Genomic DNA, 15,498 nt, shown 5'->3' on the forward strand with positions numbered 1-15,498 from the left:
TGGATTTAAGAAGATTATGCAATGTAATTAGGAATAAATATAAATGGACATAATGTAAACTATGGTCTGAACTGGATTTAAGGACTAGTTACATAGATTTATTCAATGACGATCGACATGAGTACTGGATGATGTTTGGATGATTGAGTTTTACATTTCAATACATTACGGAAAATATATGTTTGCTCCGTTGTGAGTCATGGGACCTCTTTCTAACTCCTAAACAAAGTATAACAAATGTGCTACACAATTTTCAAAGCCCCGAAGGGGTGTACAGTATTTTCCCAAATGGTGTCAAGGAGACTATAGTCGGCGTCACATAAATAACATACTGTTAAAATTTGAATAAAAATATTTTCTACGACTTTATTGACACCTACCGTCGTTTAAATTGTCTTAAATGACTTGCTCATTCGTTTAGCCAAACGGCTTCTCCCTAAACATTGAATCGTTAAATTCCGGTCAGATTTTAATTCTAGGTGGCAATATTTACATTGTAAAAAGTCGGCCATGTTTACAGTGATCGGGTTGCTAGGAGATGTTGTTTACGTTTAAATGGTTTGTCCAAAAACCGAAGAACCCAGAATGCAATTCGGCGTTATTTCGGATATCTCGGATTTATTTTACGCGAACAACGTATAATACCGAGAAGTTGATCAAGCAGACGATTGTCACCGGAGTTCGACGGGAACTTACGCACTTCGTTTGTAAACAAATCGTCCCGTAAAAACCAACATGGCGGATATTAGTATGGGATTTTCCCGTAAGGATTTGTTACGCATGATTTAAGCTAATAAGCGACTTGTTTTTGAGAAGCTGTTTGGCTGAACGAATGAGCAAGTCATTTAAGACAATTTAAACGACGGTTGGTGTCAATAAAGTCGTAGAAAATATTTTTATTCAAATTTTAACAGTATGTTATTTATGTGACGCCGAGTATAGTCGAGAGGTTTCCCAGGCTTCATTGGCAGGCATAGGTACGATTTCACCCGCATTTTGTGCACACCGCCGCTTTGACAGAGCTAGACGGTCTCTGAACCTTAATGAAAAAGTTACTGAATTATTGATTGAAGGGTTCTTACATATTATTTCTCAATAGCCTACGTGTAGCCATTACCAGAAATGAAGTGAAATTAGCGACACGCATTTACTAGTAAGTTTAGGATGTTCAATCAAAAATAATAGAATAAAATAAAAGCACCAATTTATTCAAAAAGTGATACAGAAAAGAGTGTGTACGGATTAGGATTTCTATAATCTTTCACGATATCAGAACCGTTGGTCGCCTCACAGATGTCGGAACTACTCGACCATTTCCACTACACTATGATAGAAAAGTGTGGGTAGTTCCAATTGTACAGATGTTCAAAGCATTGGATTTTAGTAAACATCTCTCATGTACACTGTGTATGCAGTAATTTAAACGTAATGTCTAATTTGGTAAGAAATTTTTGGGGCAATATAAACTTTGTTTCGCTCAACAAGTTTTTGGGTGTAAAATTTTTCCAACATAATTTCAAAGATATATCTTTCGAAACAGAAACCTTATACCTTCCCCAATACTCTAGTGCATTTACATTACTTATATTTTTCAGATATTTAGTAGTCTGGACTTGTTTCGCCAAATGTCCCATAGATGCAGAACTTCTCGAATCCATTCCATACCTTGTTATATACTATGCTATATAAATGTATTTACAATTACACTTGAGTACAAGTAGTTAGTATGGTAAGTGTTAAGGCAATCAAGCCATTGGCCTGATGATAGATGCTGAACTATAAAGGTGCTGTAAGCGTATGATTTCTGACAGTCTGTTTCACTCCGAAGCTTGATTTACAACTTACCAAACTAGAAAGCTTTTTCTAGCTGTTTTATAATAAGTACTGAAATGACGTGTTAGGATAATTAGAAAGTGGAAGAATTTTGTAAAATTAATTGACATAACTATGGAAGTTTATATATTCGTATTTTTATCATTTATATCAAGGTAAGTTCAAGAATTTCAAATTTTAAAAATTTATAATCTTATTAGTAATACGTGTAACATAATTAACCAATTAATAAGAAATAACATCAGAACAAAATGTGATGTCTTTTTAATTTCTGCGATGTTAAGTTTTATAAGATGTCATTGTGTTACAAAGAATATAATTTAATAATTATTTAATTTACAGAATTAAACTAAGATCATTAAAGAATAAATATAAACAACAACTGTGTTATGCATGTTGACACCTTAAAAACAAATTACCCAAGCATATATACATGTATATATGACATTAGTACGTCCGTGGACTCCTGAAGACGTGTAGGGCCACTTGAATTTAAACATCATGTCGTAGTTTTGACGAAGTATTTATATTTATCATAATTTCACCATTTATCCGAATCACACTTAATGCAATATTGTCCTCCGTATCCTATACATTAATTACAAACGACCTTGTACAACATCGAATAGCACAAGTGGGACATACGATGAAATTAGCAAATATCTAAATTAGCAATTATATTAGCATGGTAAGGAATGTCCCTTTATTGCTTAATTGCTAATTGTCGACTTTAATAGAATATTGACATATAATTCTGGTGCAGCATCATTATGTAATCTACTGACATCATAATTAACCTAAAGATATCCACTTGCACTCAGCTAGTACTGTGGGATAAATTTTAGTTTGAAATTTAAAATTTACGTTTATCTGTCAACTGCATTAAAATGATTTGATATCAGTGAATGCTGGGTTCATACTGCTCATCACCAGCCTGGTGGAATCTCTATAAATTGTTGTATGGTTCCCACTGCATGATCTTTATGGACAATTCACCCATAAATTTGTTAACATATCAGTTTATAACAATTAAAATACATATGATTCACGAAAAAATTTGGATGAAGTTGATGAAATAACAATAAATCAAATTACACATTTATTCGCAAAGATTTGGTTTGTGTCTTAATCTCACTAAAGGCAGTCATCCCTACAGTTGTTCGACCTGCCAACACGATCTATTTGAACACTTGCCGGCCATACATCAGACAGTAGGTTATTGTTTCACCCAGTCAGCGCCATACAGCATTATTTTCTCTACCGTCTTGAATTTACAGCATTGCAATGGTATCAATTCATTAGATAAATACTCGAAAGAAATTGACGCACCTGTCATCCAATTTTTTGTTTAGCTCCAGACAATTTTCAAAGTAAAGGGTTTACAAAAATAACTGTATATTTGTTCGTACGTTGGCGTGTTTTGAATAACAGATGACATATATTTGCCGGGATTGATTTATGGAACTGTGAAAAGGAACAATCTGTTACGCATTTTGTTTTTTGTCGAACGCTTTTGACAAATTTTGGGATAAATCAGTAATGTAGAAAAAAGTGATTTCAAAACTGTAGGAATCATGAAATTTATTCCTATTATACGTACCTGAAGCGTTAATGTGAATCAGATTCACCGGTTTGTCATTGACTATATATATAGGATCAAATATTTTGTCCTGCATTATTCTTTTTGGTATGATTTCAAACCTGACTTTTAAGTGTCTTTGATTTATCAAATTGTTCATGCGGATTTTAACCATTCACCATCATCCTTCCGTTTATTTCAAATTTGATCCTAGCCCCGATAAAAATCAAATTGTTGCTCCTTTTGGAAACTTCGTGTTTTTCATTTTATCTTTGTTATTTTTGTATGATTGCTTTGTCTGTTTTATTGGATTTTTAAGTTTGATTTTACCTGAATCCTGAACTCCAATAATTTCGCCCTAAAATTTAGACATCACAGGTGCACCAACTGTTAACTTGAGACTTGAAATTAAATGCTTTTCAAGTATGTTTAGATAATCGTTTTCCTGTCACCTAGTACTTGGACTTGTATTTCTTTTGTATATGAAACAGTCGTGCTAATTAGGCGCTTCGTTTGACACCGGAATACGTTTACTGGTGCAAATCACACTGCCGGTGGGAAATCGCAATGGATTAACGATCTTTGATACCAATGATCAGTAGAGACTTCCCATGTCAAAACTAAAACTCTTAGTTTATGAATGAGTGGTTCATGTGAAATCATGTAATATCCGGGAAGAAACAAGAATATCATCAAATTTATCCGCCCTCATGGCGCAATCTGATGTTATTACGACCGAATTTCAAAGATTGAGTATGTACTTAAAATTTCGTGGGGCTTTGATTGCGTCAATGAACGTAAACACTGTCTCGTTAAGAATGTTTGATGGTCAAAATCCCGAAAAAAAACTCGCGACATGAAATTATTTTGACCAAAATAAATCGCCCAAAACGCACCAGTCAAAGCACTGACTAGCCAAAGACAGATTATATTGGTATTGAAAGGCTCTGACATGCACATAAAAGCAACATTACCATGAATTTGTTTGAAATTAAATCTTTTTGTTCCAGCAGGTTCTGGTATTAATTATGAGATGTAAATTAAAAACTCCATACACAGAGATGTTAGGAATATCTGGTATTAATTATGAGATGTGAAATTAAAACTCCATACACAGAGATGTTATGAATATCTGGTATTAATAATGAGATGTGAAATTAAAACTCCATACACAAAGATTATTGCAACAAACAAATTCACAATGGACAATTCGAGTCATCGATTTTGTTGTATAGTTAAGTTATATGGTGATCGTTAGTATTAGAAAGTCAGGACAAGAGACAGACAACTTGGTCGGTGTCTGTGCTGGCCATCATCTCGAGTTCTTTGGAATGGAGGCAGTGTAGAACATCAATATGCCAAGGACACCTATGTTCTCCCCGAAAAAAAAAGAAAAGAAAACAATGTTTTGCCTAATATGCTGCTAATTCATCTGTTTGTTTTCAAATTATTTGTAGTATTTGTGACATATTCCTTGCCTAATGGGCCTAACGTCTTTTTGATTGTCTTGGAAAACTTTGTCATATCGGAACTTGCAATATATGTGATTGATACTTTTTGTAATTCATACAAAATCTGTTGATCATAGTGATGACCATTGTATTGTGTTAGAAGATTTTACTTTAATTTTAGGCATTTATTTACATTGACATTAATCGACTGTTTCTGCCTTCCTACAGCGGAAATCGACGTATTTTAATTTCTGAATTAAAATTCCTCACATGGTTTTGTTTTAGACGGCATTTTATGTCATTAATTGTGAATATGGCATCTACCAGAAAATTAAATTTTAGCAATTGTCTGTGCCAAAACGGTAACTTAAACCGATAAATACTATGTTTGCTTTATGAATTTGACATTCACTGCAGTTTTATCATTTCATTTCTTTAACATATAAGTAGGGGACAATAGCATAAGAGACATTATTACATACTTATCGATAAAATCAAAATATCAGGTCCTATGAGATTACCTTGTAAAAGAGCATTGTATTTGCTATTCTCTTTGAAAACAATTCTCTTGTCACAAAACTGGTACTTATATTTCCGCATGCTGGAATTGAACATATTATTGATCGATTGAATGGAATTGAATATGCTTTAAAGCAGTATGCCAAGTTTGTCGCAATATGTACGGATTTTAGTGCATGTTAAGAAAATATTGTTCCGGTATACCTCCATATGATACTTAAAACATTTTTTTTATTTAAAATAAATGAAGTATCGATTGGTCATTATGAGTGATTTTTAGGTTAAAAGTCTGGGAAGGTGCTTTTGAAAATGCTGACAAAGTGAACGTCTGAAACTAGTAATTAGTTAATCTTTCTGTCCTGTCGTCCTGGTAAAAGAAATATCCCATCATGACATGAGAATACTTCATACCACATGTTTCCCTATAGATATATCACCCCACCTTTTTATCTATATAGATATAATTGAGAGGGGTCTAGACACATACAAACTTACCTAAAAAAAAATAAATAAAAAACAAACGCACATTAAAATTCAGTAGTAAGATTGACTTCTTGAAATCGCGATTATTGTCAGTTTTACAACAATATGCTCTTCAGATTTAAAATTCACAATCTGAACACGTTTCTTACCATCGCTATACATCAACTTTTAACTTTTATATCAACTCTATTTTTTATCTTCAGCTGTTAACCCTATAAAAACCTACAAAAATAACAAAATATACAAAATATAACCCTGATCACAAATATATATATATATATATATATATATATATTAATAGAGCGGTCGGTTGTTCACTACAGCGTAGGAAACCACTTGGTTAGAAAGAAACCTCTATCACTATGTGTTATCATTGACTATAGTCTTTGAAGTATAACAGCAGTACAACTTATCTGCTGATGATAGATGTATACATTGCTGACGACTATGAGCCAAAGATAAAACAGATATCACTTACCATTACGCAAAAACGTAAAAGTTTACGTTGGCAAACTTTTGTCGGTGAGATACGTTCTTTAATGTATAGTAGCTTGGTGGTTTTGATATGAAATGGTTATTATCTACCGCAAAATTTACTTGCGCATTATATATTATTTTTTTAACGCTATTGGTTAAAGGTACATAACTCTTACAAGTTATTGTTACCTGTGTGTAAAACAATTGACTTAAAATCTAAGTAGCTTAGATTTAGTCAATTCTATTTCAAATATAGCATGTTCTGAATTACTTATTTCAAGAGTTATGTCCCTTATCGTATGTTTTACTCTTTTCACCATTATACACGAATAAAAATAATTTAGATAAATATATTTTTTTTTTGGATGGCGAAGTAGTCGTCTTATTTTATGTTATTTAAACACATTTAAGTAGCAGTCCGCCTAAGAATCATGCAGTGGGTGATTTATCGATGTCCGATATTTTACCCAAATTGACTTTAAATCAGTTGGATATATTAGAAAAAAACAATAAATAAAATGAAAAAAAAAAATGAAACATATTTTCACCACAGCAACGACCACTCCTTAGCAACCACCAATTTATGGCCTAATTATCACAAAAACATCACAATTTGAATGTAATTTTATATATCTAATGGTGGAAATTTAACAAACTACATAATTATATTAATGAAGTGTGTCTTAAGGAAAAAAAATTACAATAAAGTACAAAGTAATCGGATTGGTTTAGATCTGGTTACTATAGCAACTAAAATTCTTAATTTTTGACATTTTGAAATATACGAAAGTATGCTATGTTCAGACCTGTTTTGCCAGCATTAGCAAAAAGATATTATCCAGAGGTATGCATGGATGTGTAGCAAGACCTCTGCACTGAAACATGTCAAAAATAAAAGTATGTAACATATCTTTGTTTTTCACTCATCTGGACCCGAAATCACCACCCATAAAGAAATGCACATTTCCTTATCAAAATGCCCCAGGGTTACATTCTTTTGATTTCAGCTAGAATCTGGTTTCCTTGATTACTCTTATAAACATGAATATGTAGATTCTTTTTCATAGAACATTTCATAATGTTTTATAATTTTGTTGTTTAAACATAATGTCACAATATTGTGACTTACTCAACATGTAATTTGGTGGTAGAAATTCAAATAAGAACAATAGGAAAACCAACATTTATAAATATATCACAGAAATATTATAATTGTATAACTAAGGGCCCGAGAGAGCCTGAATTGCTCACCTGGTTTACCATTTGATTATTAGAAAAACTTGACAATTAGACAGGCTAAGTTATAATCAACTGAATAGTCAAATGCAGGAAATACTTTTAATAGCATTTTATGACCTGAACCAGAATTTTGCTGAAGGCAACAGTTTTAAATTATTTTCAAAAAACTTGTCTTCCAACCCCTATATTCCGTTTTTAGTATTGGCAGCCAATTCATGGATTAAAAATGACAAGTCATTTCCATCACAAATACGCAAAAGAACTAATATGCTTTATATCCATTAAATGATCTTATTTAGTTTTAGAGAAGACGATTTTCAAAGTTAATGTGAAAAAAAAATTGTTTCAGAAACCATAACTCCTACATTAGTATATGAATCGTTTCGAAAATTTCGGAATTGGTCAGTCTTTTGATGTTGAACAATACAACCCCTACAAAAATGTGTTAAAGGCAACAACTTTTAAGTTATTTGCAAAAACTGCCTTCTGACCTCTATGCTCTATTTTTAGTAACAGCGGCCATGTTTTTTACGAATTAAAAGTGCCAACAGTCATATTGTGTGTGATACCCTAGGGAACAAATACGCCAACTTTCATTCAATTATGTACAATGGTTTTAGAGAAGATTTTCGAAGTTGCTCCTTCAGAAACTGGCAAAAACTGTTTCAGAGGCTCTAACTCTTAAATCATATGATAAATTGTTTTGAAAATTCCGGCATAGGTCTGTCTCATGAGGCTCAACGATACTACTCTGCAAGAATTTTGCTAAGGGCAACAACCTTTGAGTTGTTTGCAAAAAAAATTCTTCTGACCCCTATGTTATATTTTTAGTAACAGGGGTTATGTTTTTTCATGGATCAAAAATCCCAGCATTCATTTTTTTGAATACCCTACGAAACAATTACGCAAACTTTAATTGAATTCTCCACAATGGTTTTTGAGAAGAATATTTTCAAAGTTGTACATATAAAGAATGCCAAAAAATTTGTTTTAGGGGTCATAACTCCTACATTGGTTGTCAATATCGCTTTCTGAATTTCGGCATAGGTCTGTCTCTTGATGCTGAACAATATTATCCCAGCCAGAATTTCGCTAAAGGAAACGGTTTTTGAGTTATTTGCAAAAAGTGCCTTTAGACCCTATGTTCATTTTTAATAACGGTGGTTATGTTTTTTTTCGCGGATCCCAACAGTCATGTTGTGGACAATTCTCAGAGGAGAAGATTTTCGAAAATTCGTCGACGATGACGGACGCAAAGTGATGGCATAAGCTTACTTGGCTTTTGGCCAGATGAGGAATCTGTTGTGTTACATAAAATCTGACACATTATTACAAATACGAGCAAAACAGATCAGTTGTAAATGTTGATACCGTAGGAGGGTGCTTCGGGAATATCACAATCTAGGAATGGAAAATAAACAATAAGAAAATCAATATTGTCTCGTCTTTTTGTATATATATATAAGACATTAGGGTCATATTGAAATAAATTTGAATAGCATACAAAAATCATTTTATGTGTGATCATTTATTACCCATTGAAGGAAGCAAATCTTCGAATGAAGAAGTTGATGAAGAAACATTGGAAAATCTATGTGTATGTTTATGTCTGTGTTCCATCCTAGTTGAATAGGTAAAATATATACAGGAATATGTCAAAAAAGACAAAAATCTATTTTTTTGGTAGCAACATCATGATTTAGTACTTTTGGTATCATACCTCATTAAATATAAAAGGTAGAATCATATAACTGAAGGTATACACTGATGCATCAAAGATCGTGAATTAGCTTCCAGGCAAAAGTGAACTATTTGCAACCTATATTTTACATTTCATCGGCTATGTTAAGTTAAAGTATCCCCCTCCACACACACACACCGCATCCCCATGTTGGATACTCAAGTAAATTTGTTCGTAAGAGAAATACATGTAGAAGGACCTAGATAAAAAGGAATTAGAGTGTTAAATCAGTCATTAGAAAATATTGCAACAAAATAAAATTAAAAAAAAAATATTTGAAAATGATTTTTTAGGCATTACAAAAGATTATGACAAAATAAAATTTAAAAAAGATTTTTGAAAATGATTTTTCAGGCATTAGAAAAGATTGTGACAAAATAAAATCTAAAAAAGATTTTTGAAAAAGGTAACAATAACAACAGATGGCTACCACAGACACAATTTGTGACAAAGTGATGGCAATAGCTCACACTGACCTTCGTCTCAGGTGAGCTTAATATGTATGATAAGGAAACAAACCTTTGTCTTCTAACTAAAGTTTGGTACCCAGAATTTTACTTTCAAAGTCCACACTTTAATATCTTTAAGTTTTCATTAATCAAAAGTAAAAATCATTGGAATGGAACGAAACGTAAACTTGACTCGTAACTTTTCATGGTGAACTTCAACCACAAATTCATGTCAATACCTGCAAGTGCTTCTAAAAAAGTCCGGAAAACAAAAGATGGACTGATGGACAGACAGATGGGTCAAAAACATTATATGGGGTATAATTACTGAAACTCTTCAGAGTTCTCCTTTAAAATGTAGAGAACACACTGTTCATAACAGAATGATGTTTAAATGATTATTAACCCTACTACTTGGGGTCAAGCACAATCGGGTGATAGATAAAGGGCAAGTGATTCTTTACATTTATGACATACTACGAGGTGAAATATTACATGAAATGAGTCATTGACTTAAGCCAAAATTTTGTATGTCATTTGACCATAAGGTCAAAGGTCAGGTTCAAAGGTCACACACCTTGGTACAAGACGCTCCGCCTAAGCATGAAATAGCCACATACCTAATGTCAGACATCTAAGTAAAACGACAAAAAAGTTATGGCCCAGACAAAATTTTGGATGGTATTTTGCCAAATTTTTTATGTTGTCTGACCTTGAAGTTACAGGTTACCTACTCTAATACGTGACACTCCACCCTTAGAGGATACCAACATAGCAAATATAAAAGTCTAGGTCAAAAGACAAAAAAGTTATGGTCTGGACAAATTTTGTATGAAAAGCGTCAAAATTTGTATGTTATTTGACCATGAGGTCAAACGTCAGGTTAAAATGTCAACCACTCTAGTACGTGACGCCTTGACTTGAGAAAATATAATCCCATACCAAATATCAAGTGTCTAAGTAAAAAGACAAAAAAATATGGCCCAGACAAAATTTTGTATGGTATTTGGCCAACATTTTTTAGTCATTTGACCTTGGAACATCATTACACTCTACCTTAATGTGATTTACTTACATACCAAATATCAGATATCTGAGTAAAAAGACGAAAAACATTATTATGGCCGAGACAAAGTTTTGTATGGTATTTTGCCAAAATCTTTATGTTATTTGACCTTAGGATCAGAGGTCAAGGTCACAGGTCATCTACATAAAACATTACTCTCTGCCTTGGTGTGGTATACTTAAATGCCAAAGATCAGATATCAAATGAAAAGGCCAAAAGATAATGGCACATGCAATATTATGTATGGTATTATGCCAAAATTTTTGTATGTGATTTGACCTTGAGGTTAAAGGTCAAGGTCAAAGATCACCTACTCTGGTATGCGACACCCTGCCGTGATAGGATATACCAACATACCAAATATTAGAAGTCTAGGTCAAATGACCAAAAAGTTATGGTCTGGAAAATGTTAGTATGAATAGCATTAAGAAGAAGAAAAGTCTTTATGGGTGATGAGTTAGAGTCTTTGATGAGCAAAAAACAAAAACAGGTTACATATTTTTATTTTTGACATGTTTCAGTGGAAAGGTCTCGCTTCACATCCATGCATACCTTTGGATAATATATTTTTTCTAGTGCTGACAAAACGGATGAACATTGCCTATTTTCGTATATTTCAAAATGTTAAAAATTAGGAATTTTGGTTGCTATGGTAACCAGATCTAAACCAATCAGATTACTTTGTACTTTATTGTACATTGTTTTCCTTAAGACACACTTCATTAATATAATTATGTAGTTTGATAAATTTCCACCATTAGATATGTGAAATTACATTCAAATTGTGATGTTTTTGTGATAATTAGGCCCTAAATTGGTGGTTGCTAAGGAGTGGTCGTTGCTATTCCAACGGTGAAAATATTTTTTTTTCATTTTTTCATTTCATTTATTGTTTTTCCAATATATCCAACTGATTTAAAGTCAATTCGGATAAAATACCTGACATCAATAAATCACAGAGAAAATTGCATGATTCTTAGGCGGACTGCTACTTAAGCAAGACGTTGTCCTAAAGTAAGCACATCTGAACTAATAGATATTATAACATAACTTTCTACTTGTAGACGCAGATAGCACTGAAATAACGCTATTATATTTATAACATCAGATTTAACGCAGACGGAAATTCGGTTAATAATCCAAAACAATAACAAAGAATATAGAGTTTCATGCAGTAATAAATGTTTGATTTTATACACTTGTAACACGTAATTTAAGGTATAGAACATGCATAGAATTTTTTTAAGACGTGAGTGTTATAGTTTATATATTACTTAATCTGTAAGTGTTACTCTATATGTTAACGTAGCTGAATACACTAGCGAGTCTTGCACTGACGGACGACACACTACTTGGCATCATAAAAATTGTATCAGATATCATTTAACATATTTTTCATATTTTGCAGTATTACAAATACCTACAATAATGAGGCTCCTTTCCTTGTAGAACCTTTTGGTGATAAATTTGGCTTCCTATTTCGATAGTTTTGGTGTTGGGTACTTCAACAACTAGCTAATAGATTTTGTTCTTCTTACATATTTGATTCTTATCCTGCTGATGAGAGGTCAATCCTTCAAACTCGTGTACAGCATTTCAAAATTTACAATAAATGATTGGTTAATTTTGTTTTAAAGTGAAAAGAGAAGAAAATAACTATATTAATCAATAAAAAAGGGTGAACATTCCAAAACATAATAAAACATAAAAATTAAACACAGAACCAGAAACACCTACATGCACATGTATTTCATAAATTAGTTACCATTAGGGCAGTCTGCTGTAGGTAGAATCTTCTGGTTTCAACATCAGATACTTACCGAGCGGACAATAAAGTTGTTGTAATTCAAAAGTAAACATGACATTTTTCTGTCAAAGAACAAACCATATCAAACAAAAAAAAAAAAAAAAAACAAACAAACAACAACAACAACAACACACACACACACACCCCCACACACAAAAGGAAACAAATGAAAAGGAACAAACATATTTCCCACCATTCGATTTGTGTGTATATTATGATACATTCGATAAATTACATTACAACATCTTCTGTCGCAATTAGTCTAAAGTAAAACTTTACTTTGACCTTTTCTTGTCCGTTACCGGCATTGCAATAGATCACCTAAATATGACGTGATATCTTCTGTCCCTTTTACTACAAATTTTGCAAACAGGATCCTCAGAAAGTATGCGTTAATAACCACCCTACATAGCAAGACATATATTGACAAGTGAATATCTATTATATATATTGTAGTCTACTTTCTAGTCCCTCTTATTCATTGTAACGGTATATCTTAAATACTGTAAATGCAAAATTTGTATGCGGATTCTGTTAAGTGAACATATTCGCAGTTTTACAAAAACAAATTATATACTTATATACTGTAAAAAATTAATTTGGCGGGTACAATTTTTGGCGTTTTTCTGTTTCCCGCAAAAAATGATTACATCACACCAATAACACAATTAACACCTGAATCATTTAAGTACATCATTCACAATGCTACATTTACTTAAATCATTTCATTACAGAAATACCAATACGTCAACCAGCCTTTTTCTTTTGTTGATCATTATTTTATCCGAACAGCATGTTTAACATTAAGATATCTTACTTCATATCATCATATCCAATAAAACATCTCCATATCACATTCTGTTGCTATTTATGAAATTTAATTGATACCAAACAGACGTACGAATCGGTACGAAAATATCATCATAACCAATTATCATAAATTCAAATGATTTTAACGGTAAAACTGCTGATTCAGCATTATCGCTACCGACAGGTAAATAATGTATATTTTATAACCTTAGCGATTAGCAGTTATGACAATGTTGTTCTTTGATGTCATTAGCAGGTGTTAATAGCTTCTTCAGGTATAGAAGCTAGCTAATTTGACGTTAACCACCCAAGCGAGGCGAAAAATGTCTGAAAAAATATCCTACAGAAAGGTGTGTTTGTCAAGATAAACCAAAGTTATCTCCAGAATAAATAGAGATTTGTCATGTTAGTAATGCACTTGTGAAAATAATAATAATTAATTGCGCAAGCTCTAATACTATTTGGTACTAACTTACAACTGATTACAGCGAAGACTTAGAAGACGTGAAGTCAAATGTCTTTGGTGACTTACACACGTTATGTAAGTAACAAAATGCAACCGTTAATACGGCGGGTGTTTTTTGATAAGCAGAGAACGTTTACCTTACCGATGACCTGGCACTTTTGTTTCTGGTTTTATTCTGTTTATTTAATGTTCTTTTTTGTATGTGCCTGTTTTTGCTATCCACTCCTTAATCTTGGAATATATTCTTTTTCATTTCCTCTCGAATCATGGTTCCCTTGAATACTTTTTCACTATTATAACTTTTAAAAATGCAAGACGGAAGTTTATATATGGTTTGTTCTTAGTGGGCTAAAAATTTCATTATAAATGTGATCTTATAAACCAAATTTTGTCTAAAAGTGATGATTTTGTATGACTATGGTTAAAAACTTTTATAATTGATAGAGAGTTCCAACATATGACAGTTATCACGTGGATGGCTTACAAGATAAGCTTCTTACGTTTAAAATGACGTAAATCATGACGTAATATATGATCCGCGTCTTAATCAATTTACTGCTGATCTAGCTTAATTCATTGAATTCTTTCGATACATTAAAACAGTTGAAAAGGTAAAATCCCATCTATTTTCATTTGATTAATCTTCTAACGTTACTGTGGTTTGTATCCAACAAAACCGTCTGTTCTCACCATGAATCAAATAAAACAAAAAATCCGACTTATATTTATTTAATAGACTATGGGATATACTTCCTTCTCTAATAACAACCATTTGACATTTTCTTTGATCCAAAAAGGCGAAAAAAGCTTTTTTTAAAATCGCTCATGATCTATTTCAATGTGTTTGTTTTTACCAGCTCCTCTATAGAAATACAGGGATCAAGAAAGAGTGTCAAATTAATCATTATTTATTGTTTCGCACGGTAAAGTATATATTGCAGACTCCACCATAACGAGAAAATCCTTTTGAAATCGAACCATGAATGTACCTGTTGTTATTTTTGATTTAGCAAAGATTGACGTTGTCTCTTGTTGATATCCCTTTGTTTACCTTTGATACATAGTAAAAGCTATACTTATCATGCATATTCCCATGTCCATTAGGTGCAATCAGATTTGTGGTATAGGTTTCATCATTCCCATGTCTACGCCTACAACCTTTCATCACATAATTGCAATAAATTCGTATCTTTATGTGATGTCTTGATGATTGACAGAATAAATATGTAGGTGTATGTAAAAATCCATACTACAGCAATACAGATGCCGGCTTTTTTTTCTATGTGAAAAGAAAGGGATCACCAGTTTCTTTGCTACTAACTGGGTATTCGGAGTATTGTTTGTTTGTTTGTTGGGGTTTAACGTCCGAGCAGCAATATTTCAGCTATATTCAGACAATGAACATGAAATGAAAAAAAGGATGGGTCACAAGGATAATAGGGTCGACAAATTTTGATTGCCACTGGAAAAAGGGGGGATGCTCATGCTTAATCCAAATAACATTATAAATTATGACGGAGTTAAGAAACTTTAAAGTGATATTTGCGTAGTTCACACATAATGAAGAATTCAATTCTG

General features: G+C 32.4%; 1 protein-coding gene across 1 annotated transcript in view; it reads left to right on the forward strand.

Annotated features, from left to right (window-relative positions):
* Positions 1 to 1,728: 1,728 nt before the first annotated feature.
* The window catches only part of LOC148598879 (acetylcholine receptor subunit alpha-like), a 37,761-nt gene continuing 23,991 nt past the window's right edge, over positions 1,729 to 15,498 (forward strand). Inside the window, exon 1 of the mRNA XM_088560285.1 lies at positions 1,729 to 1,988. Within this exon, the coding sequence (XP_088416411.1) occupies positions 1,948 to 1,988 (41 nt within the window). The 5' untranslated portion in view covers positions 1,729 to 1,947. The remainder of the gene's footprint in view (positions 1,989 to 15,498) is intronic.

Source organism: Perna viridis, chromosome 14 (assembly GCF_037379345.1).
Source record: "Perna viridis isolate PV_CMFRI_1.1 ecotype Kerala chromosome 14, ASM3737934v1, whole genome shotgun sequence".
In the NCBI taxonomy this organism is placed as follows: domain Eukaryota; kingdom Metazoa; phylum Mollusca; class Bivalvia; order Mytilida; family Mytilidae; genus Perna; species Perna viridis.